General features: G+C 43.3%; 1 protein-coding gene across 10 annotated transcripts; it reads left to right on the top strand.

Annotated features, from left to right (window-relative positions):
* Positions 1–26478, top strand: LOC126525616 (uncharacterized). 10 transcript variants are annotated; one of them, XM_072284156.1, is made up of 9 exons: positions 1–59; positions 954–1033; positions 3130–3252; positions 7105–7131; positions 7788–7814; positions 24020–24046; positions 24362–24388; positions 25046–25072; positions 26323–26478. In XM_072284156.1, exons 2-9 carry the CDS (start codon positions 988–990, stop codon positions 26325–26327), a joined length of 309 nt encoding a protein of 102 aa, XP_072140257.1. In that variant the 5' UTR covers positions 1–59; positions 954–987; the 3' UTR covers positions 26328–26478. The 10 variants fall into 10 exon arrangements, with proteins under 10 accessions (XP_072140257.1, XP_072140259.1, XP_072140260.1 ...); XM_072284158.1 differs by lacking the exon at positions 25046–25072; XM_072284159.1 differs by lacking the exon at positions 24362–24388.

Consider the following 26478-nt stretch of genomic DNA (forward strand, 5'->3'; position numbering starts at 1 on the left):
CGCCGATTTCGGAGAACGGAGCTCTTCCTCGCCGATCGCTCGTACACAACCGGTGTTTGGTAAGATCGTTTCCGCCCACTTTCAAATACGGCGGGTGCCTCTTTGATATGCACTTAACGTAGCAACTGAAACCATAAAGTCTGTTTCATACATTTTCCACAACATGCTGCGGAAGCTACGCATAACGATAGTGAATTCAATTAAGTATCATTCCACCCGCTACGCAGTGCAGTGGTTTTTGATCTCGCCAACGCTTTTTAGCAAATAACTGCTTAGCAAGTTCGCATCCTTCGTCCACCCAAGAGATTCTCGACTTAAGACTACGTCAAGCCACGTGGTATTTGCACACATTTGCCCTGCCCGTATGCGGCATATTGCATTTCTTGTCGCCACAGCAAGGCAGCGCGCGGTGATTGCTGGTTGCTGAAACTTATTACTCGGCTCGTTCAACTTAAGATAGGTTCAGAACTGTGAGTCCTCACCATGGGTCAGGACATGGAATCCTCTACTTGTTCTCTGTCTCCCTTAACCCGTTGCTTGCATGAAAACTGTCCATAGACATCGTCGCATACATTTCCACCATGAAATGACATGTTATCACACAATTCGTAAAAATGGGAAGTGTTCCCATCTCGAAGACATAGTTATGGGTTTATTCGTCAAGTACACACTCGTGCTGGTGTCGAATAAATCGAGAAACATTTTAAACTTGCTCTTATACTTCCCAGCAAATGAACACGCACGATCTTTTTTTTCTTCTTTTATCTTATTATTTTTGTTGTGCCTGTCTCTTTGCTGTAATAGCTCACTCTTTAAATGTGTAGCAGAAAATAGTATTTCTTTATATCACCCATATTTCTGTCTATAAAACTTCACGTGCCATTGAAAGAGATGCTTGGACTCTATACGCGTTGGGCCAGAAGCTCACAACTATTTATTGTCTTATTTCACAGAAATCACTCGCCAGCCATCTTTGACGGGGCCACAATGAAGCTACTGAGCATCGTACTTTTTGCTGGGCTTGTCGCACTCTGTAAGTACGCTACTACGGCCATGAAAAGGGCACAGAAATCTTGGTGTCGCTTCTTTCCGTCTATTACTGTGGGCAACGCCCTTTCTTCAGCATATAACGCCCATCCGTCGCGATGCCACATTGCAGTAACAGCAGCGGTCGGTACAACATTTGTTCGTCGCACTGTCAGTGCACTGAAAGACTATGCGACCTAAAGATTGATTTAATGGAACGTCCAAACAAGACAGTAGCTTAAAAGAAGAGCCTTGAAGTTATCCGAAGTGGTCAAACAAGGGATGTCGTTGGAGCCAACGTTTCGAAAAGCGAACTTGTCTTGGCATAAGCCATTTGCTGTCCTGCTGTGAATGTGTCTTGGCAAACTGCTGCCGCTTCCTTTGTCCAAACGCCGAGTTCGCGGTGACATTACTTGCACGACCACTGCTGGTAGCACTAACGTGTACCCCGGCTAATAGCTTCACCTCGTCACGTTCCCTTCACAGTCCTCACATCAAACTGAATGTAATTACCTACTGAAACGTTTCGTATGCACTTCAATAATTCCGAATCTATTCCGTATGATTTCTATGAAAAGTAAACAAACATCATAATGAATCAGCAAAGACTGCGCTAGTATTTTATGGAAACCAAACGGAGACATTGGAATGGCATGCGGAACGCTTCAGTGCGATATTTTTGAAACAACATCAGAATCAATTGAATTATTAGGTTGAAGGCAGGAAATTATATTCAAATATATATACGAAAGGAGGTCCGAAATCACAAGGCTGTAGTAGGAGGATCCTGTCAAAGGTTATGGAGATGTAGTGTTAGTCTGTGCAAAGGTTACACAGTATGAGAGATAACACGCTACAAACGTGAGTATTAAAGTAAATACTGAAGTCCGATACGTGCACAAATGACCAGAGTGCTATTAGTTCTAGTGCAATGAAATATAGATGACAAAGCTATTCTAACATATCAATGTTTGTTTGGTGCGCCGCCAACCATTTCATATACCCTACGGACGCCTGTAATAATGCAGCCACATTGACGTGGACTACTTCACTCTCCCAAATTAATGACTCTTTCGTGTCCTGAGATTACGCGCTTTTACGCTGCCACAGGTTTCTTTAACAACTTGGAGCGTGCGCCGACCGCCACTCTCCGTTAGCGAGGACTGCAACTACGCAGACGTGGAACATATTGTATGGTGCCCCAACCCATGACCCAGCGACCGCTCCTATACCGAGTAACCGAAACCAGTCTCGAAGGCTTTGCTTTTGCTGCCTGAAGACGTCCAAAAACAACTGCAGAGCCGGAAACACGTCTTTGAAGGCATGTTTTTGACATTACATGCAAACAGCAGCCGCCCACAATCAGCGACGCACCATAAACCATAGACGCTCGTGGATGGTGCAGGCAATGGGAGCTCCGTTGCCGGCGCTCCCGAAACACTTCAGATCGAATTTCGTCGAGAAAACGGGAGACACGTGGTTTATTGTCCGTAAGTTGTGAAAGTACGGTAAACGAAAGTGAAGGCAGAAAAGAGTTCCAAAGGGAAGGCCCAATAGCCTGACCTCTCACATTACGCCTTTTAAAGAGCTGAAGTGTCTCCATATGCATGCAAAATAGCTAAAACGTAATGAGTAATAAACGAGCAATGAAAACAGCAACGCAATATTAAGTTTCACATGACAACAAAAAGGGGTGCATTAGTGCACTAAACACTATTCGATCGGGCGCACATAAGGAAATCCAGAAACAAACAATAAATGCCACAATCGACCACGTATTTTTGGTTAGAATTCACCTTTGGAGCTTGATTACGGGGATACGTATACACGCTTTCTGTTTTGCTCAATTACAGAAGAGCCGTTCCATGCGATATCATAGCAAAAACGCACTTTCTGGCAAGCTCCACTTTCTGTGAACATCGTGGTAACGCGACAAATGCATTGTCTCCCTGCACTGCATCGTTTGGTGGTTTTCCCGTGCGCCCCTAAACGTACAGTGCCCTCTGTGACCCGCGTCCGACTGCCGAATCGACAGAAAAGTGTAAAGACGATATCGATAGGCAATCAAATCGGGGGAATCTTGCCAGAGCAGTTCTTTTGCAGGCTCATGCTGGCCTCACCGGAGCTCCGGCACTGCGGATCATCCCGGACGGGTCGAAGCACGTTGGGCGAGACAGCCCGAACGACATGCAGGAGCAGCTGAAAATCACTGGCAGAACGAAAACGGTGAGATACGTGTTTTCGCACAAGACATTTCGCACGATTCTCCTCAAAGTCTTGTCAAGATGAATCTTAATTACGCCTTAGACATGACTAGAGCAAGAAGTGGTTGCTGAAATATAGTTTTACCATAGAGTACTGTATTCTCGTTCGCTGAATACCGGAACCTCGAATGGCAGCAGTGCTAGTTAGGAGATCTTGTCACGCCTTGCTCAGAGCATTTCTTTTTCTTTTGTTCTTTTTCTTTGTTCTTCTCTGTCTCTCTCTCTTTCTTTTATGCATGGGCGCAGTCGCTGTTTTTTCAGTGTTGCGTGCGCTAGCACAAATTTCAGCGTCTCCAGAAGCCGCTAAAAGCGTTCTGCATTCTTGGGCTTGCGTAGGGAAAAAACTGTATTATAGAGAATAATCACAGCGCTGTATCAAGGCTAGCTATTGAGTATAAGAGAAAGACTGCTACTGGAAATAGTGTCGCTGCCTTCGGCGTGACGTAGCATAAGGGATCACGTGGGTATAGTTTCCGCACTGGCCGCGTCGCAAGTAGAGGAGCCAAACTGAGAGCGAATGTTTTTTGACAACGCCGCTTGAGCCTTAGCTGCGTGGCGGCCCTAATACATAATGAGGCACGGAAGGACTAAACAAAAATGGTTCGTTGTGAAGGGTTGTCGTATGTTCCCGCGCGCGACAGAGTTCTTACTGCTGTGTATCTAAGGTATTCTTTCAGAGCTCCGGAAGCGTTAGTGCTGCATTGATTCCTTATGGCCTGTCAAAAGCTTATACGCTGTCACCTTGAGCACACAGCATAATGAAAATAAGTGCCTTACTCATATACCGCGCACCTATCACGCAATAAACAAATGCGCAATAAAATGACCAGCACAATAAGAGGAGACAGAACGGCACGTTGTCTTGGCCGCTTCTTATTGTCCCGATTTTCTCTTCTTTTTTTCAGCAAGCAGCCTTGGCAACGATAGCAAATAGAAACGTTTTTGTAGTATACCATGCTTCGTGTATTCTTTGACGAATAGAACAAATTTCGTAGGAAAGAATCGACAATGAAACCGCCATTCAAGTTCTTCAGGTAAATAGTGTCTCAACATACGGACATTACCTACACGAGAAATTGCAAGGTGCACGTAGCATATTAAAAACAAACAATTATTGGCAGTACCCTTGCTGAAATCAGGAGTTCCGCTGCCTTCGAGAAATAGTTAATGATACGACGATAATACAAGCATGGGATTCTTATATTAAACACAATATTATTGCACTGTACATGATTCAGCGGAAAGCAGTTAAGTACCGTGTAACTCACTTACCAACAACTATCATGCACGAGCCTGGTATACAGACAACTACGGAGGAAAATTCTAAGGATTAAATTTCTTTTTCTGCTCAAAAATAACAAGCTCTCGATCCATCCTGTCCATATTCCCGACCATAAACAACAAGAGAAATCAGACATCACTACTCTGAATCCTTAACTCCCTATTAAACAACAAATAATGCGTTGAATGTTTCCATTTTCTCCCGTACTATTGAAGAATGGAGCGCACTACCATTACCATTCTTAAACAGCACTGACTCAATTGATCTCATCGATTTTTTATCTGTTAATTTCGCAACAGTTATGTCAGCGTTTTGTTTTCTTCTGAATGCATGCTTGATAATTTTTGTAATTTTACCACTCCTGCTCGAGCCCGCTGGGTCTGCAGTATTTTGTAAATAAATAAATAAATAAATAAATAAATAAATAAATAAATAAATAAATAACCCCAGAAAGCGCCGGATGACTTTCTTATTGAAATCAGCAGGAAATTCGGCCACTCCGAGGCTCGTCAGTATCGGCTCGAACTACTGTGGCGCTTACTTGTCCGAGTAAATTGAGCTCTTCATAATCAGAGTGAACCTTTTTCAGGCTTAAGTTTTCAGATTAGCCTATCGAACTCTTTCTAGCACATTGCAGAGGCGCTGAAGATGTTGCTCAATCGTCTCAGAAAAGACCCCTGTGTCGTCAAGATGCGCGTGACAAGTCTTCCACTTCAGCCTTGCGAGGAGAGTGTCCAGCATTCGCTAGAAAGCTACCGGGGCTTCAGATCCGCGTCAGAATTCGAATGTGCGCACGAAATCTGTAGTCACTTATAGATGAGCACATGCTGTCTTAACAAGCACTTTTTATGTCCTCCCCAGTCTATATTTTGCTATGGATGGTGAAACAAACCTGTACCAAGTCTTCCTGTCTCTTGAATAAGACGCCTGTTTTATTGCGCACAATTGCTCTTTCGTATCTTCTTATTCTTGTACCGTTTGCCTTTACACCATTTTTGCTTGGAACAAAAAGCGCAGCTACTTATCGGTATTCCGTAATCACACGTATATCAACCGGCGGTAATTGGTAAAAATAGTGCTGTTAAATGCAATGGGCGGCTTTAGCTCCCGGGCGACCATGAATATTAAAGATCAGAAATTCACTCCGTGCTCATAGCAGCGAATCACATGTACCGAATCCAGAAGCTGCTAAGAGAAGACATTCACTGCTCCGTTCTTTCACAAACACTTGCGTGAAACTTATTTCGTTTACAGGGCGCATCAATCGTGCAAATCTCGCAGCTGAAAAGTATGATCCATGTTCAGTTTAACGCCTAGAGATGCATTGAATGTTCGAGTGTATATAATGCAGAAATAGCCAGCTACGAAATAATCCAGACACGTTGTCTCCTTGCGATTTCACAAAACATCTCTTTTTTCCTGGCCGCAGAGAGGGGACTATGTTCAAGGAGAAAAACGCAATGAATGGTCGTTATAACGAAATGGGATTCCTTGAATTTCACAGTATACCGCGCCACTACCTAGCTACGAAAGGCACGAATTCCTTTGATCCCTTACGATACCAAGCAAAGCGTCTTTTCCTTCCAGGTCGCCCCACTGGCGGACCTGTTGAATGGGATAAACACAATACAAGCTGCTAATAACAAATCTATATTACCTGAATCTTTTTTTTTCTATAACGCCAAATAACCAGCTACGAAATACATTAATCCCTGTGTTTTCTTATGATACCATGAGATTCCTCTTTTTTTCTTCGTCGCACCATTGGTTTACCTGTTGTAGGTGAGATACACAATACAAGTTCCTTATAACAAATCGATATTCCTTGAAACTTTTTTTGTCTGACGTATAAATAGCCAGCTACGAAAGACCCCGATCCCTGTATTCTCTTACGGCGCCACGCAATCTCCCTTTTCTTTCCTGGCCGCACCATTGGTGAACCTGTTGAAGCCGATAAACACAATACGAGCTCCTTATAACGAATCAATATTACTTGAATCATTTTTTTATATGACGCATAAATATCCAGCTATGAACCCGATCCCTGTATTCTCTTAAGGCACCAGGCAATTTCTCTTTTCTTTCGTTGTCGGAACTGTGGTTTCCCTATTCGAGGTGATGAACACAATACAACCTAGCGTCTTATAGCTAAAAGATTCTTTTATATTTTTTTCTAATACATGAATAGCCAGCTACGAAAGCCCCGTAACCCGTTGTTCCCTTACGATTTCATGCAATATCTTTTGTCCTTCCCGGCCGCGGAGTTAAAGACTGCGTTCAAGGTGAAAAAAAGGATCACAGCTCATCATAACGAATCAAGATTCCTTGAATTTCCGAGCATAACGCACAATTAGTGATCTACAAAAGACCTGAATTAATTTGGTATCTTATGATGCCACTCAATTTCTCTTCTTTTATTTTTTTCCTTCTCGCAGCATTGGTGGACACATATTACACATAAATAAATATCTACGAAAGCTCCGTAACCCGTTGTTGCCTTACGACTTCATGCAATATCTCTTGTCTTTCCAGGTCGCGGATATGAAGACTATGTTCAAGGTGAGAAATACGATCAGAGCCCGTCATAACGAATCAAGATCCTTTGAATTTCCAAGTATAAGCCACCATTAGCAACTTACGAAAGACCCTAATCAATTTGTTCTCTTACGATGCCACTCACTTTATCTTCCTTTATTTTTTTTCTTGTCACACCATTGGTGGACCTGTTGCAGGTGATAAACACAATAGAAGGTCCTTATAAGAAATCGAGACTGCTTCAGTTTTTTTTAATATTATACATAAATAGCTATCTACAAAAGCTCCGTAATCCGTTGTTGCCTTACGACTTCATGCAATATCTCTTGCCTTTCCAGGTCGCGGATATGAAGACTCTGTTCAAGGTGAGAAATACGATCAGAGCCCGTCATAACGAATCAAGATTTCTTGAATTTCCGAGTATAACCCACCATTCGCGATCTACGAATGACCCGAATCGCTGTGTTCTCTTACGATGCCATTCAATTTCTCTCCTTTTATTGTTTTCCTTGTCGCAGCATTGGTGGACCGGTTGTAGGTGATAAACACAATACAAGGTCCTTATAAGCAAGCGAGATTGCTTCAGTTATTTTTAATATTATTCATAAATAGATCATCTACGAAACCTCCGTAACCCGTTGTTGCCTTACGATTTCATGCAATATCTCTTGTCTTTCCAAGTCGCGGATATGAAGACTATGTTCAAGGTGAGCAATCCGATCAGAGCCCGTTATAACGAATCAAGATTCTTTGAATTTCCTAGTATACCCCACCACTAGCGAGCTACGAAAGACCTGAATCCCTTTGTTCTCTTACGATGCCACTCAATTTCTCTCTATTTATTCCTATAAAAAGTATTGAAAGTTGGCGAACAGAAAATGTTCGTTCACTCGTCCATTCGCTCATTACGTACTTCGCTCCTAAAGTGCTATATATAGCTAAGGTCTATTAATTACCTGAACAATAATGAGACACTGGTGGAGAAAAGACAAGCGAGTGAACATTTATCGGCACTTCTTCCTTATTTTCACAAAATTTTCACAAGCTTTGAGAACCTCTGTCCTTAGATTGGAGATGTTGCCCTGAACTGTCCATCAACTTCTAAAGAATGCTGAATTCACTATCAGGCAGATCATCGTGAAGCTTAGGAGCTTAGTTCGACAAAGCTCACTACTTCAAATGGCTCCTCCGGGCCTAACTGCACGCTTTAAGCAGTATGTCACGTCGACTGATAGCTCCCTGTGAAAAAAATCATGTGGTTTTTCTAGAAACGATGCTCTTGCATAGCAAGCACTACACAAACGCCAATTGGACAGAGTCCATGATACACTCATTACACAATGTCGGACATTGTACCATTTACGATAGGATAAGGTTTTTTCTTTGCTCTGTGCGATGCATTAGCTTTACGTCCACAGTTTTCTCGAAAAGCCTCAGTAAATGGGCTACGCTCTCTCGCTGGCTTTCCTTCTCAGTCAGTTTATACGGCGCTTCGACTCCGAAATTCGTTTCATTGTTCAAATCGCGCTGCCGACGATCAGGAAAGCAGGAATCGAAATACATGGATATGCACGCCTCAAGCAGATGTTTCTTGGTACAGTTTCATCACTTTATGTTCCATTTTGTTGCAGGGTGAATGAAAGGCATGGAGCATGCACGTTCAAGAAGGAGATCCACAGATGCATCATCGTGGACGATCGCTTCTGGCCATGGTTTGAACCACTCAACACATAACACGTCAATCGTAACCGTAATTGCTTGAATGAATAAAAATGCATAAATATGAAGCATCTGCAACGTGCTTTATTAAACGAGGCGTGAACCAAGTCACACCCAAGAAATATGACGACCAAAGGCACGGCTAAGTATAAGTAGTTTATGGGTGGATTGCCTACAGAATTTCAAGGCGAACGCTATAGAAAGCTACATTGGAAAGCTCTAAAATGATTGAGCTCAGAAAATTTGTGGTTCATCTAACGCGCCATAACTGCAATGTTAAAAACTTCACCGCCCTTACTTGTTGCAAGCTACAATAGTTGATTAGCTGAAACGTCTGCAAAATTATTTCACACACGCTTGGACCTTCTTTTTCGCGCTTTCCATGCAGACGCTTCGAGTGACATTCTCTAAAGCGCCGCCAACAACTCAGGCGCGATCGGAACGTCGTGGAAAGCGACCTTCACATTTACAAGTACACAATTCCAGATAAGAGCTCTAAGTCATTCTAGCAATATTTTGCCGTATGTATATCTGACAAAAGGCAGATTCAAACACCTATAACCTGCAGCTCTTGTATTACGGGCCGGCAGCGTACATATATTGATGAGTAGCGGTTCATTATTCATCATTATTCGATGTATAATATGAGCTGTCTTGAAGGTGTCAGTTGATCCTAGCGGAAAAAGGCGACTATATTGGAAGAGAGGTCGGCTGCCACCAGTATGCTTAGAAAAAGTGAGAATTCTCTGGGCCTGTTTCTGTAATCGATCGAGTTATCGTTAATAAATATCTGGTATGTGTTTTGCCCCCTGATTGGATGGAGTAATGCAAGTGGCAGTGTATAAGTGCGAAGTAAAGAGTGCGTAAAATAGGCGTGTCTAATCATTCACGCGCTTTATTTATAATGTGACAATCGTACGCTAATTAGTAGGATACCCTGACGTCCATGGGTTTTGCCAATGCATGTATGAGTGGAATTGTTACGCCAAACTCTTTAACCAAAGCTGCACGACGCAGATGTGCATTTCCTCAATAAATGGACAAGTTGTCATAATTTACCTCTTTCTTTTTAGAACCAAAAACCCCGCAATTCGTTTTCTCAACATTAATTGGTAATTCATTCTTCCTAAACCATGACAGCCCTGTTCAGTTCATCGCTAACAATGGCTTCTAGGTCTGTTATGTCAATGTCAACAAATATCAGTGCTGTGTCGCCTACATATATGAAGGCTTCTGAACTCATCAGTACCGAAGGAAAATCATTAACGCGCGGTGTAAACATGACAGGTCCAGTAATTAAACCCTGAGGTACACTTGTAATGCCAGCGCGCACAGACGACACGATGTCGTTCACCATAACACGCTCTTGCCTAGTTGAAAAATAGCTTTGAATAAATTCAATGGCCCGACCCCTAAATCCACAACTATGCAGTTTGCTCAATAAAATATTATGGTTAGCGGTGTCGAAAGCTTTTCTTCTGTGCGAATAATACTACGACTATCAAGTTCTGTACCAACGTTCTCTCGCGTGTGAGGGGGGGGGGGGAGTAAATCTAAGCCTCTTATTCGCTCTCTCTCCACAGCTTTCTGTTGTTGAATGCGTGCTGCATAAAATTGTTTTTCCGAGCGGGAAAGAAGCCCGCATATACCTGCAACATTGCCGCTCCACTGCACCGCTCGAGGCACTTTGCGTGTATTGGGGGACTTCTTTCACGCTCGTAAAATATTTTATGTAGCACGTACTGAGCAACAGAAACCTGTATCTCGAGTTGTTCATGCTGCTCTGCAGCTTTCTCTTTGACACTTTTTATCCAACTATAATATTTGAGAAAAACGAGAACAAGGTTATGTCGCCTTGACGAAGACAAGTCCACTTGTCGAAACGTTGGGTCCTGCTCTCACCTTGTTCACGTTTTGCTCATCGTCTTGAATTTCCATCTCCCGGCCTTCCCCATGTTCTCCCTGGATAATAATTGAGAAGTTTGTTAATTAGTGAAGACAAATTAGGTAATTAGGCGGTATGCAAAAAATTAATCCGAGTATCTCCAAAATTAAATTGTGGGGTTTTACGTGCCAAAACCACTTTCTGATTATGAGGCACGCCGTAGTGGGGGACTCCGGAAATTTCGACCACCTGGGGTTCTTTAACGTGCACTTAAATCTAAGTACACGGGTGTTTTCGCACTTCGCCCCCATCGAAATGCGGCCGCCGTGGCCCTGGATTCGATCCCGCGACCTCGCGCTCAGCAGCCCAACACCATAGCCACTGAGCAACCACGGCGGGTGAGTATCTCCAAGCGATGGCAAACAATATTACGTTGGTTTTGTCCAACCAAGTGGTATCTGCATATTTGTAAATGCTCGTGCATGATAGTTTGGACACCCTTGCATTAGTAGACAGAGGGTAGGAATGCATCCGTAGTTATTTTTATAATTAACAGAGAGACCTGATTATCACTCACACATGGTGAACCACGGGGGACCAAAAATTGATTAGAATTTGAATTTGTTTTTTGAAATTGCATAACATCTCCAGATGATGCATGGACAGAAGGCAAGGAGTGCCTGAAAGAAGTGCCTGGCCCCATGTTCAGGCTAAAATGGCCCCTTTCCAATGTTCGCGGAGTGGGGAGCCGAGCAGCATACTCTGGCCCTCCACTTTTGACAGGGGGGGGGGGCAGTGCCCCCCCCCCCCCGGTAAATCCGCATATGGCTTGTTATCATGTAGAGAACAATTTTTATAAGTTTGACTTTGGTGGAATTTGTATAATTGTACCGGGGCAGCGTGCTCTATTTTGTGCCGCTCCTATTATGCACGGATAACGCTTCGGAGCACTTGCATATGTAATTCAATGCCAAATGGTGCAATTAAGCCGCGCACTTCGAACTTTGCCTACGCATTACTTTTAGTGTGTCTCCTATTTTCGCCAAATATAATGTGCCCGATTTTGTGCTCACCGCGAGAGAGAGAGAGAGAGAGAAAGGCAAAGGAAAGATAGGGAGGTTAACCAGAGATTATCTCCGGTTGGCTACCCTGTACTGGGGAGGGGAAAGGGGATGCAATAGGTGAGAAAGAAAGAAGGATAAAAAAAGAAAGGAAAAGAAAAACCCTAAGCACACACACGGACGTACACACGAACTATTTCTGTGGGCACTGTCACGCAGCCCGCAAAGGCATTCCTAGTCTTAGCAGTGTCACCGTACAGTCCTACGCCACACAGTGCACCGTCACAATTTGTCAGAAAGTCCCGTGTCTTTCAAGTATCGCAGCAGCGCCTTCATAGCGGATCGCGCTGATGTTCGTGTAGGCCAGGTTCCAAGGATGTTGTTTCCTGTCATTGGGCGCTTGTCCAGTTTGTCTAAGGTGGCTGAGAGGACAGTTCTTTGTGGGTTAAAACGAGAGCACTGACAAAGAAGATGCTCGATCGTTTCGTTGCACCCGCAGAAGTCACACAGTGGGCTGTTGGCCATTCCGATAAGGAAAGAGTAGGCATTTGAAAATGCTACTCCAAGCCATAGACGGACAAGAAGGGTGCAGTCACGTCGTGGAAGCTCGGGCGGAATATGGAGCTGTAAATTAGGGTCCAGGGTATGGAGGCGTGCACTTGTGAAATCGGATGAATTCCATTGGACTAATGTCATGTCACGCGCAAGTGCGGAGTTTTTTCGCTGCGTCGGCTCTCGAAAGAGGAATGGCAACGCAGTTGACGCCGTCATGGGCAGATCGGGCAGCTGCGTCTGCTCGATCATTGCCATGTATGCCACAGTGACTAGGCAACCACTGATATATTATATCATGTCCTTCGTCAACTAGTCGATGGTGGACTTCTCTGATTTCTGCGACGAGCTGCTCATGTGAGCCATGGCGCAGTGCTGAGAGTACACTCTGTAGGGCTGCCTTGGAATCACAGAAGATTGACCATGCGTGCGATGGTTCCTCCTTAATGAAATGAAGAGCCGCACGCAAGGCTACCAGTGCAGCAGCTGTCGTTGATGATACATGTGACGTCTTTAGCTGTATCTTGACGGATCTTCTTGGTATCACCACAGCGGCAGCTGCGCTTGCAGGTGTGACTGAACCATCGATGTAAACGTGTACGCGGCCACTGTGCACCTCATGTAAAAGTTCTAACGTGGCCTGCTTAAGGGCAAACGACGGCATGTTGGCTTTCTTCATGATTCCTGGGATGGTGAGGCGTATGTCAGGTCTGTGTAGGCACCATAAAGGTGAGGATGGTCTTGCTGCAGGCATGTAGTTCGATGGCAATGAGGTACGATTGGCATCAATTAAACGATTGAAAGTTGTGTGTGGCCTTTCTGCGGGTAGAGCGACAAGATGGTGAGAAGGTAATCGGGCAACGTGCCGAATATGCGCCCTGAGAGCGTCGGTTGCCAAGTACGTTGATATTGGATGATCTCGAGCTATGACAATCGTTGCCGCCGTAGACGCACACCTCGGAAGACCGAGACACGTCCTTAGGGCTTGAGCTTGTAGTCCCTGGAGTACACGCAGGTTTGTTTTGCAGGTGTTCCCAAGCACAGGGAGGCTGTATCTTGTGAAACCGAGGAACAAGGCGTTATAAAGCTGCAGCATTGACCGCATCGAAGTGCCCAATGACTTTCCGCCGAGAAATTTGAGGAGATGTATTATTGTCAATAATCTCTTCAGGTATGAAACATGCGGGCTCCATGACAGGTCGCGGTCAATAATTACCCCTAAAAAGCGGTGTTTCCGTGCATTTGCTACTGCTTGCCCATTGACCTTTACACTGTAACGCTTCATTTCCTTCCGAGTGAATGTAACAAGGCAGCATTTTTCTGAAGACAGCTCTAAGTTCTGTTTTCGCAAGTACAGAGATGTTAGCGTAGCTGCCTTTTGTAGCCGTGCTCGTACCTGCAGCCGCGTTACGGCAGACGCCCAAATGCAGATATCGTCGGCATATATTGATACCTGAACTGTGTTGGGCAAGCACACTAGCTAGGAACCCGAATAGAGAGGAAACGAGGTTCAGTATTTATTTACAACACTTCTACCTAAACCAGGAAGAAGAAAATTTCGTCCCTGATTACATTTAACATTTTCACTCTTCTAACGGAATTTGAAGTTGGTGTGTTGTGCAGTTGTTATAGGAATACAGGTAATATTTTGAATAACGGTATGGTCGAAACTCTGAAAGCTTGAATTAATAACTTTCTACAAAAGCTGTAATTACCCTTCGTAAATTAAACACTTACCATCCGTAACTTATAACATGCTTCCTACTTTAACAAAATATTGATATTACCCAGTCTATTTCGCTGATGGAGACTGGGTAAAATAAAATTATGGGGTTTTACGCGCCAGAACCACGATGTGATTATGAGGCACGCCTTAGTGGGGGACTCAGGAATAATTTCACCCACTGGAGTTCTTTAACATGCACTTTAATCTAAGAAGACGGGTGTTTTCGCCCTTCTTCCGCCGTGGCCGGGATTTATTCCGGGGACCTCGTACATAGCAGCCAAACACCATAGCCACTAAGCAACCAGGGCAGGTGACCGGGTAAAATCAACCACGTAACTCGTACACCTATAACTTATATCATAACTGGATCATGCATCGTAACTGGAAGAAGACGAGTTTTCAGTAACTATATTGAAAGCACGTAATTAACGTATACACTTCAAACTTTCAGCACTCGTCAAACATATAGAGTGCCCCCCCTCCACACCCCTTGCTGTAAATATAAAATTTCTGCCGTTTTAGGTCCTCTCAAGAAAGTGGGGTAACATTTTAAGCGTTTCTGATAACGGATCTAAAGGGGCCAAAAACGAGGGTTTAGCAATATTTATTTAACACTTAATTATGACACACATACTTCTAAATCGGCGAGCATGTTGCTCCGAATATTTCTCCGCGTCATTTAAAGGTAGCCAAAAAGTCATCACAAGCCAGTATGTGAGCCACTCCCCGAAGACAGTGCAGTAAGAAAAAAAAACTGAACAAGTTTTACGCTTCTCCTGCTTCTCTCACGCGAGGGGAAACGCGATGAACAGAGTGCTTGCGCAATGACTCCGGCCCATTCTGATCCCCAGCTCATTCAGGAAGCCATTGTCTGTGCTGGACTGCAATTGGAAATAAATTGTCTCCCAAAGTTTTCTTTGTTTTTGTTTTCTTGCTTCCGTCCCTAACTCGAAGTGCCCACCGCGGTTGAGATTCGAACACGCGACCTAGTGCTCAGAGTATAGTGCCACTGAGTCACCATTGCGAGTAAAATGCAAACATCAAGTACTGTGACAACATTCCGGCAGATATACTGGTCAATTTTATCCAATCGCTCATTTATAACGTGCACTAGAACCCAAGTCTCGTTTAGCGCCAACCAAAGCACGCCCATGTGTGTTCCACGTGACGAATTGTTGCCTTCAAGTTCATGGCTTCATCAGAGAGGTCGTGAACGCCATGGCCGGGTTCACAGAACCTTCACGCAGAACCAGGTGGCTGAGCCAGCTACCATGATGAATAATATTACTGTTGTTGTTGCCTCATAGCAAAACGCCCCGCAGGTGCGAGGAACAGAACATAAAGTGATGCATATATGCACAAAGGGCAAAGCACTGCCTTGCTACTTTGAAGCAATGGTTGCAGTAATGGTTCGATGACCTTACACGAGAGTTGAAATTGCATAAATAGCGCGCGCCTGATTGCCGCTGCTCACAATTCTCGCCACCGATTTCCGAGAACGGAGCTCTTCCTCGCCGATCGCTCGTACACAACCGGTGTTTGGTGAGAACGTTTCCACAGGCTTTCAAATACGGCGGGTGCCTCTTTGATACGCACTTAACGTAGCAACCAAAACCATAAACAATGTGTCATACGTTTACCACAAAACGCAGCGGAAGCTACGCATAACTACAGTGAAGTCATTTAAGTATACCATTCCGCCCGCTATGCAGTGCTGTGGTTTTTTATCCCCCAAACGCTTTTTAGGAGACAGCTGCTTCGCAAGTTCGCATGCTTCGTCCACCTGAGAGCTTCTGGACTTCAGACTACGTCAAGCCGCGTGGTATTTGCACACATTTGCCCTGCCAGTATGCGGTATATTGCATTTCTTGTCGCCACAGCAAGGCAGCGGGCTGTGACGTACTGCTGGTTGCTGAACGTATAACTCGGCTCGTTCAACTTAAGATAGGTTCAAAATTGTGGGTCCCTACCATGGGTCAGGACATGGAATCCTCTACTTGTTCTATGTCTCCCTTAACCCGTTGCTTACATGAAAACTGTCCATAGACATGGTCGCATACATTTCGACCATGAAATGTTATGTTATCACACAATTCGTAAAAAATGGAAAGTGTTGCCATCTCGAAGACATAGTTATGGGTTTATTCGTCAAGTGCACACTCATGCTGGTGTCGAATAAATCGAGAAACATTTATACTTGCACCTGTACTGCCCATAAAATGAACACGTGATCTTTTTTTCTTTTATCTTACTACTTTTCCTGTGCCTGTCTGATTCCTGTAATAGCTCACTCTTTAATTGTGCAGCAGAAAATACTATTTCTTTAAATAACCCTGATTTCTGTCTATAAAACTTCACGTGCCATTGAAAGAAATGCTTGGACTCTATACGCGTTGGTCCAGAAGCTCATAACTATTTATTGTCTTATTTCACAGAAATCACTCGCCAGCCATCTTTGACGGGGCCACAATGAAGCTACTCAGCATCGTACTTTTTGCTGGGCTTGTCGCACTCTGTAAGTACGCTACTACGGCCCTGAAAAGGACACAGAGATCTTGGTGTCGCGTTCTTCCGTCGATTTCCGTGGGCAACGTCCTTTCTTCGCCATATAAGGCTCATCCGTCGCGATGCCACATTGCAGTGACAGCAGTGGCCGGTACGACGTTTGTTCCTCGCACTGTCAGTGCACTGAAAGACTATGCGACCTAAAAATTGATTTAACGGAATGTCCAAACAAAACAGTAGCTTAAAAGAAAAAAGAGCCTTGAAGTTATCGGAAGTGGTCGAACAGGGGATGTCGTTGAAGCGAACGTTTCGAGAAGCGGACTTGTCTTGGCATAAGCCATTTGCTGTCCTGCTGTGAATGAGTCTTGGCAAACTGCTGCTGCTTCCCTTTGTCCAAACGCCGAGTTCGCGGTGACATTACTTGCACGACCTAGTGCTGGTAGCACTAACGTGCACCCCCACCCAAAGGTTCACCTCGTGACGTTCCCTTCGCAGTCCTCGCATCAAACGGAATGTAATTACCTACTGAAACGTTTCGTATGCACTTCAATAATTCCAAATGTATTCCGTATGATTACTATGAAAAGTAAACAAACATCATAATGAATCAGTATAGACTGCGCTAGTATTTTATGGAAACCAAACGGAAACATTGGAATGGCATGCGGAACGCTTCAGTGCGATATTTTTGAAACAACATCAGAATCAATTGAATTATTAGGTTCAGGGCAGGAAATTACGTTCAAATATATATTCGGAAGGAGGTCCGAAATCACAAGGCTGTAGTAGGAGGATCCTGTCAAAGGTTATGGAGATGTAGTGTTAGTCTGTGGAAAGGTTATACTGTCTGACAGACAACACGCTACGAACATGAGTATTAAATTAAATACCGAACTCTTATACGAGCACAAATGACCAGAGTGCTATTAGTTCTAGTGCAATGAATTTTAGATGACAAAGTTATTCTGACATATCAAGATTTCCTTGCTGCGCCGCCAACCATTTCATATGCCCTACGGACGCGCGTAATAATGCAGCCACATTGACCTCGACTACCTCCCTCTCTGAGCTTAATGCCTCTTTCGCGTCCTGAGATTATGCGACGCGAAGCGCTCTTCCGCTGGTGCAGGTTTGTTTCACAACTTGGAGCGTGTGCAGACCGCTACTCCCTTTATCGAGGACTGCAACGACACAGAAACGGAACATACTATATGGTGCCCCAATTCATGACATAGCGACCGCTCCTACCGAGTAACCGAAACCAGTCTCGAAGGCTTTGCTTTTGCTGCCTGAAGACGTCCAAAGCAATTGCAGAGCCGGAAACACGTCATTGAAGGCATGTTTTCGACATTACATGCAAACAGCAGCCGCCCACACTCAGCGACGCACCATAATCCATACACGCTCGTGGATGGTGCAGTCAGTGGGAGCTCCATTTCCGGCGCTCCCGAAAAACTTCGGATCGCATTTGGTCGAGAAAACGGGAGACACGTGGTTTATTGTCCGTAAGTTGTGAAAGTACGGTAAACGAAAGTGAAGGTAGAAAAGAGTTCCAAAGGGAAGGCCCAATAGTCTGACCTCTCACATTACGCCTTTTAAAGAGCTGAAGTGTCTCCATATGCATGCAAAATAGCTAAAACGTAATGAGTAATAAACGAGCAATGAAAACAGCAACGCAATATTAAGTTTCACATGACAACAAAAAGGGGTGCATTAGTGCACTAAACACTATTCGATCGGGCGCACATAAGGAAATCCAGAAACAAACAATAAATGCCACAATCGACCACGTATTTTTGGTTAGAATTCACCTTTGGCGCTTGATTACGGGAATAAGTGTACACGCTTTCTGCTTTGCTCAATTACAGAAGAGCCGTTCCATGCGATATCATAGCAAAAACGCACTTTCTGGCAAGCCCCACTTTCTGTGAACATCGTGGTAACGCGACAAATGCATTGTCTCCCTGCACTGCATCGTTTGTTGGTTTTCCCGTGCGCCCCTAAACGTACAGTGCCCTCTGTGACCCGCGTCCGACTGCCGAATCGACAGAAAAGTGTAAAGACGATATCGATAGGCGATCAAATCGGGGGAATCTTGCCAGAGCAGTTCTTTTGCAGGCTCATGCTGGCCTCACCGGAGCTCCGGCTCTGCGGATCATCCCGAACGGGTCGAAGCACGTTGGGCGAGACAGCCCGAACGACATGGAGCGACCGGACGGGTCGAAGCACGTTGGGCGAGACAGCCCGAACGACATGCAGGAGCAGCTGAAAATCACTGGCAGAACGAAAATGGTGAGATACGTGTTTTCGCACAAGACATTTCGCACGATTCTCCTCAACGTCTTGTCCGCACCATTGGCCGCACCATTGGCGGACATGTTGAAGGGGATAAACACAATACAAGCTGCTTATAACGAATCAATATTACTTGAATCTTTTTTTTGTATGACGTATAGATTTATTTATTTATTTATACAATACTGCAGGCCTCATTGAGGCCCAGGCAGGAGGGGCATACAAAATACAGAATAATTGCATTTGCAGACATAAGAACAAAAGGACCAAATTAGTGTGCACAATAGCAATGGAGTCCACCAGCTGCGAGAACCAAATGGGTAAAAAGAACACTCGGTCTTGTAACCAAACAATTCCCAAAACAAAAGTGAAGAGTAAATGTACAAATGAACCGTCAGTACAATTTTAAGCAATGAGAAGGAATGTAACACAAAGATCAATTTCAGTTATTACTATGAAATCAGTAGTTCAAACGGTCAATGGAATCAGTACTGTTTAGTAGCGACTGAGGTAAATTATTCCAATCGGTTATAGTGCGTGGGAAAAAAGAATATTTAAAAATGTTAGTTCTGGCATTATAGGGAGTTAGAGAGTCAGCATGACGATGACGTGTTCGGCGTGCTGCCATTGGCGTTACATAAGGCTCAGGAGTGAGGGCGAGGAGATTATTTTTAAGAAGAAAAAGAAATTTCAGCCGTTGTATTTTTCTTCGTATTTCCAATGTCTGAATGCCATGTTGTCTCATTATTGCTGTCGGGGAATCAGTCATACGGTATTTCGAAAAAATAAATCTGATTGCTTTACGCTGTACTCTTTCTAGTGCACGAATGTTCGTTTTCGTGTAAGGGTCCCACACTATGCAGGCATACTCCAGTTTTGGCCTTATTATTGATGTGTAGGCTAAAAGTTTAGTTTCAGCGGGAGCTTGTTTTAGTTTATGACGTAGAAGACAGAGTTTACGAAAGGCTGAGTCACATACGTTAGAAATGTGAATGTTCCAGTGCAGGTTATGAGTTATTGTGACGCCAAGATATTTGTATTCCCTAACCTCGGTTAATGGTTCAGATCCGAGAGCGTAAGGAAAAGATAGGCTATTTATTTTTTTAGTTATCTTCATGTAAACTGTTTTGTTAGCGTTTACCTCCATGTTCCAACGATTGCACCAAGAAAGAAGGTTTTGAAGATTATTGTTCAGGGTTATCTGATCATCGCAACCGGTTACCTCACTGAACAGAACACAATCGTCAGCGAACAGTTTTATTTGAACTGGTGCTGTGACAACGCTGGCAATGTCATTAATATAAATTAAGAATAATAAAGGCCCTAAAACACTACCCTGAGGGACGCCTGAGGTAACTGGAAGTTCATGGGAATGGTAAGTATCGATACTAACAAACTGTTTTCGGTTAGTGAGGTATGCTGAAACCCAATTAACAATGAAACAAGGAATGTTAATTAATCGAAGTTTTTCAATTAACTTGGAGTGTGAAACAAGGTCAAATGCTTTCCTGAAATCTAAAAATATTACATCTACCTGGCTGGATTTGTCTAGAATATTCGCAAAATAATGAATAACCGATGTTAATTGGGTGACAGTAGAAAAACCTTTTCGAAAACCATGTTGCTCAGGTGAGAGTACACTGTTATCACTTAAGAATTTAGTAATGTAGTTAGCTATGATGTGTTCTAGCATCTTACAGCATGATGACGTTAGCGATATTGGGCGATAGTTACTTATCAGCGTTAGGTCCCCTTTTTTCGGTACAGGTACTACGCGTGCAGTTAGCCAGTCAGTAGGAAGAGTTGCTGTGGATAATGAAGCACGAAAAATGATCACAAGAAACTTGGACACCATTTCTGCGTATCGGCGCAGAAAAACATTCGATATATTGTCAGGACCAGGGGTTGATTTGGTTTTTAAGTTAAGAAGCATAGAAACTACGCCAGGTACAGATACAAGGTCCGAGTTTGCAATGGACAAAGAAAAAATGGGAATCGATGTATCACTTGTATTTGCAAAGACACTATGGAAGTATGTGTTGAAATGCTCTGCAATACTTTGCTTTTCGACGATAAGAATGCCGCCATCCACTATTTGTTCAATTGGTTTGTTTTTTTTTACTCAAATATGTCCAAAATTTTTGTGGCGCGGTACGAATAAAATTGGGCAGAGTGTGGTTAAAATATCGCCGTTTAGCATGCCCAATAGACGAGCTTAATTTAGCTCTTGCGGTTTGAATTTGCGTTATAGGGGCGTTCTTTCGTCTCCAGCGTTTAATCTTTCTTTCCAAGTGAATGACTTCCCGCGTAACCCAAGGGTTAACTTTCGCTGTTTTCTTTGTCTTGTTTGGTACAAAATTTTGAACACAATATGTGCAAAGTTCTTTAAACCTGTCCCAAAGTTCTATAACATTGTTTCCTTTAAAGTTGCTGAGGTGAAAATCTAGATAATCTAAAATAGTTTCGTCCCTGGCACGTGAAAAGTCCTTCACTACAACACTTTTTGCATTACTGCGATTGCATTTTTCCAAGCAGCATGAAAAACATACCATTTCATGATCAGATATGCCGCGTTCAACAGACACTGATAACTTTTCGACATTTCTATTCACAAACACAAGGTCAAGTATTGACGACGAAGATCCGTATACTCGCGTGGGTAAAGTTACAACTTGATGTAAATTGTGGCATAGAATTATATCACGCATATAATTGACATGGGGAGTAAGTTCAGTGCAAGAAGTATTATCCTCCCAATTAACTCCTGGAAGATTGAAGTCTCCTAACAGAAATATTTTTTTTGTGTGTGTGAACGAAGTGATATGCGTACGCAAATCACTCATGAATTGAAGCGGTGAACCGGGTGCTCGATAAACGGCAAACAACAGGAAAGATTGTCCCCAACAAGAAATTTTTAGGCTAATAGTTTCTATATCGTCAGCCTGACGCAAAAGAGTGGACGGCATATTTTTCTTTACCAGTACAGCTACCCCACCTCCTCTCGTTGGTCTGTCGCGTCGAAAAACACGATAAGAAGGCGGGAACACGACTTCATCTTCTATTCCGCTGTGTAGCCATGTTTCAGTTAGAACAACTATATGCGGACTATAACCTATAATAATAGCCTCAAGTTGATCACATTTATTAACGATACTACGGGCATTGATGTTTATAATACGGAGTTCTTTATTATCTGCATGGTGAAGTCAGTCTTTCTTAGAATTGTTGTACTTTCCAATTTTTACTCGAGCGTTTTCCGTATCATCCCAAACAAAGACGTTATTATCAATGCGTAGTTTTTCGTGAATTAAGTTTACTTTCCTTTTTTGTTGTCTTTCCTCTGAAGCACTGTGCCACAGAAGTTTACGCTTCCTGAGCGTATCTCGCGAGTAGTCATTTTGTACAGATGTATTGGAACCTTTTAGTTTGTAAGCATTTTTCATAATCTGGTTTTTTTCTTCGTAATCCTGAAAGTACAAGATGACTGGTCTGGAATTGCCAGACCGACCAAGACGGTGAATTCTGCCAACTGATTTACATGTGACTTCAAGTTTAGTAGAAAAAATTTCAGTTAGAATTTTGTTCCGCAAATCAGCCTCTGTTTCATTTTCGTCCTCAGGCACGCCAAAGACCACTAGATTTGAGCGTCTACTCCTGTCCTCTAAGTCAGTAATCTTGGCCTCCAAGGAATTTACCGTTCGTTCAAGGCTGTCCACGCGCTCAGTTTGGTTTTCTATTTCTAGGAAGCGGGAATCCCACTCCGCAAGACGTTTTTCCATATTTGTTTGCTGTGTTCGGAGGGCTGCCACATCCTCAGCTAGTTTATTCTGACCTAAAAGCAACTTTTCCAGCAACTCGCGAGTGCTAGACTCCTCTGGGTTAGGGCCTGGATTTACTTCAACGTCTCCGCACAAGAGAAGCAAGCACATACAGTACACATCATAAGCCATTGAGACACAGTGCTGTGGGCACGGTAGGACCAAAAGATAACGGCAGTCACTTTTTATGGAGCTGTAGTAGGGACTAACCTGCACAAGGCAGAAGAATGGCTTGTTAGGCCACATGCTCGTTCCAAGTCCACCGTGCCCACTGAAGTTGAATGCTTGTAGCTGCTGGTTTATAGCTCGATGCGGTGAAGTCACGTGAGGGCTAGATGGCGCTGTTGGAATGCCACGAGGCAGTGAAGATATGATGCCAGGGAATCGAGGCGCTGAGCACTGCGACGATTGTGACGCAGCTGTAGACTGGGATTGCGTGGTGGTGATAAGTTCGATGAACTGTTCGTCTTCTTTCGCTGATCCGGCAAGCCCAAGAACAAGCACCTGCACAAGGCAGAAGAATGGCTTGTTAGGCCACATGCTCGTTCCAAGTCCACCGTGCCCACTGGCACGGTGGACCAGCAATGAAAGACTCCTATAGCATAACTAGCAATGAAAGACTCCTATAGCAGTATTCTCTTACGGCACCACGCAATCTTCCTTTTCTTTCCTGGCCGCACCATTGGTGGACCAGTTGAAGGCGATAAGCACAATACGAGCTGATTATAACGAATCAATACTACTTGAATCTTTCTTTTTTTTATGACGGATAAATAGCCAGCTGCGAAAGACCCCGATCCCTGTATTCTCTTAAGGCACCAGGCAATTTCTCTTTTCTTTTGTTGTCGGAGCTGTGGTTTCCCTGTTCGAGGTGATAAACACAATACAACCTAGCGTCTTATAGCAAAAAGATTCCTTTATATTTCTTTCTAATACATGAATAGCCAGCTACGAAAGCCCCGTAACCCGTTGTTCCCTAACGATTTCATGCAATATCTTTTGTCTTTCCGAGCCGCGGAGTTGAAGACTGTGTTAAAGGTGAAAAAAAGGATCACAACGCATCATAACGAATCAGGATTCCTTGAATTTCCGAGTATAACGCACAATTAGCGATATACGAAAGACCCGAATCACTTTGTTATCTTATGATGCCACTCAATTTCTCTTCTTTTATTTTTTCCTTCTCGCAGCATTGGTGGACCTGTTTTAGGTGTTAATACAATAGAAGGTCCTTATAAGCAATGCAGATTGCTTCAGTTCTCTTTAAATATTATACATAAATAGCCATCTACGAAGGCTCCGTAACTCGTTGTTGCCTAACGATTTCATGCAATATCTCTTGTCTTTCCAGGTCGCGGATATGAAGACTATGTTCAAGGTGAGAAATACGATCATAGCCCGTTATAACGAATCAAGATTCCTTGAATTTCCGAGTATAACTCACCATTAGCGATCTACGAAAGACCCTAATCGCTTTGTTCTCTTACGATGCCACTCACTTTCTTTTCATTTATTTTTTTTCTTGTCACACCATTGTTGGACCTGTTGTAGGTGATAAACACAATAGAAGGTCCTTATAAGAAATCAAGATTGCTTCAGTTTTTTTTTAATGTTATACATAAAAAGCTACCTACGAAAGCTCCGTAACCCGTTGTTACCTAACGATTTCATGCAATATCACTTGTCTTTCCAGGTCGCGGATATGAAGACTATGTTCAAGGTGAGAAATTTGATCATAGCCCGTCATAACGAATCAAGATTCCTTGAATTTCCGAGTATAATCCACCATTAGCGATCTACGAAAGACCCGAATCGCTGTGTTCTCTTACGATGGCATTCAATTTCTCTTCTTTTACTCTTTTCCTTCTCGCAGCATTGGTGGACCTGTTGTAGGTGATAAACACAATACAAGGTCCTTATAAGCAAGCGAAATTGCTTCAGTCTTTCTTTAAATATTATAGATAAAAAGCCATCTACAAAAGCTCCGTAACCTGTTGTTGCCTTACGATTTCATGCAATATCTCTTGTCTTTCCGGGTCACGGACTTGAAGACTTTGTTCAATGTGAGAAATACGATCACAGCCCGTCATAACGAATCAAGATTCCTTGAATTTTCGACTACTACCCACCATTAGGCAGCTGCGAAAGACTCGAATCACTTTCTTCTCTTACGATGCTACTCAATTTCTCTCCTTTTATTTTTTTCCTTGTCGCAGCATTGGTGGACCGGTTGTAGGTGATAAACACAATACAATGTCCTTATAAGCAAGCGTGATTGCTTCAGTTATTTTAATATTATTCATAAATAAATTGTCTACGAAACCTCCGTAACCCTTTGTTGCCTTACGATTTTATGCAATATCTCTTGTCTTTCCAGGTCGCGGACATGAAGACTATGTTCAAGGTGAGCAATACGATCAGAGCCCGTTATAACGAATCAAGATTCCTTGTATTTCCTAGTGTACCCCCCCACTAGCGAGCTACGAAAGACCTGAATCGCTTTGTTCTCTTATGACGTCACTGAACTTATCTTTTTCTTTTCGTTCTCGCAGCATTGGTGGAATCGTTATAGGTGATAAACACAATACAAGGTCCTTATAAGCAATCGAGATTGCTTCTGTGCTTTTTTTAATACTACACATAAATAGCCATCTAAGAAAGCTCCGTAACCCCTCGTTGCCTTACGATTTCATGCAATATCTCTTGTCTTTCGAAGTCGCGGATTTGAAGACTATGTTCAAGGTGAGAAAAACGATCAGAGCGTGTCATAACGAATCAAGATTCCTTGAATTTCCGAGTATAACCCAACATTAGCGAGCTACGAAAGACCTCAATCCCTTTGTTATCTTACGACGCCACTCAATTTCTCTCTTTTTATTCCTATAAAAAGTATTGACAGTTGGCGAACAGAAAATGTTCGTTCACTCGTCCATTCGTTAATTACGTACTTCGCTCCTAAAGTGCTATATATAGCTAAGGTCTATTAATTACCTGAACAATAATGAGACACTGGTGGAGTGCAGACTGGCGAGTGAACATTTATGGGCATTTCTTTATTTTCACAAAATTTTCACAAGCTTTGAGAACCTCTGTCCTTAGATTGGAGATGTTGCCCTGAACTGTCCATCAACTTCTAAAGGATGCTGAATTCAATATCAGGCAGATCATCGTGAACCTTAGGAGTTTAGTTCGACAAAGCTCACTACTACCAATAGCTCCTCCGGGCCGAACTGCGCGCTGTAAGCTGGTTATCGCATCGACTGATTGCTCCTCGTGAAAAAACTCCTTTGGTTTTTCTAGAAACGATGCTCTTGCATAGCAAGCACAACACAAACGCCAATTCTACAGAGTCCATGATACACTCATTACGCATTGTCGAACATTGTACCATTTACGATAGGATAAGGTTGTTTCGTTGCTCTGTGCGATGCATTAGCTTTACGTCCACAGTTTTCTCGAAAAGCCTCAGTAAATGGGCTACGCTCTCTCGCTGGCTTTCCTTCTCAGTCAGTTAATACAGCACTTCGACTCCGAAATTCGGTTCATCGCGCTGCCGACAATCAGGAAAGCAGGAATCTAAATACATGGATATGCACGCCTCAAGCAGATGTTTCATGGTACAGTTTCATCACTTTATGTTTCATTTTGTTGCAGGGTGAATGAAAGGCATGGTTCTTGGACGTTGAAGAAAGGACTCTACGGTTGCATCATCATGGAGGATCGCTTCTGGCCATGTTTTGAACCCCTCATCACATAACACGTCAATCGTAACCGTATTTGCTTGAATGAATAAAAATACGTAAATATGAA

The sequence above is a fragment of the Dermacentor andersoni genome, chromosome 8 (genome assembly GCF_023375885.2).
Source record: "Dermacentor andersoni chromosome 8, qqDerAnde1_hic_scaffold, whole genome shotgun sequence".
Classification (NCBI taxonomy): Eukaryota; Metazoa; Arthropoda; class Arachnida; order Ixodida; family Ixodidae; genus Dermacentor; species Dermacentor andersoni.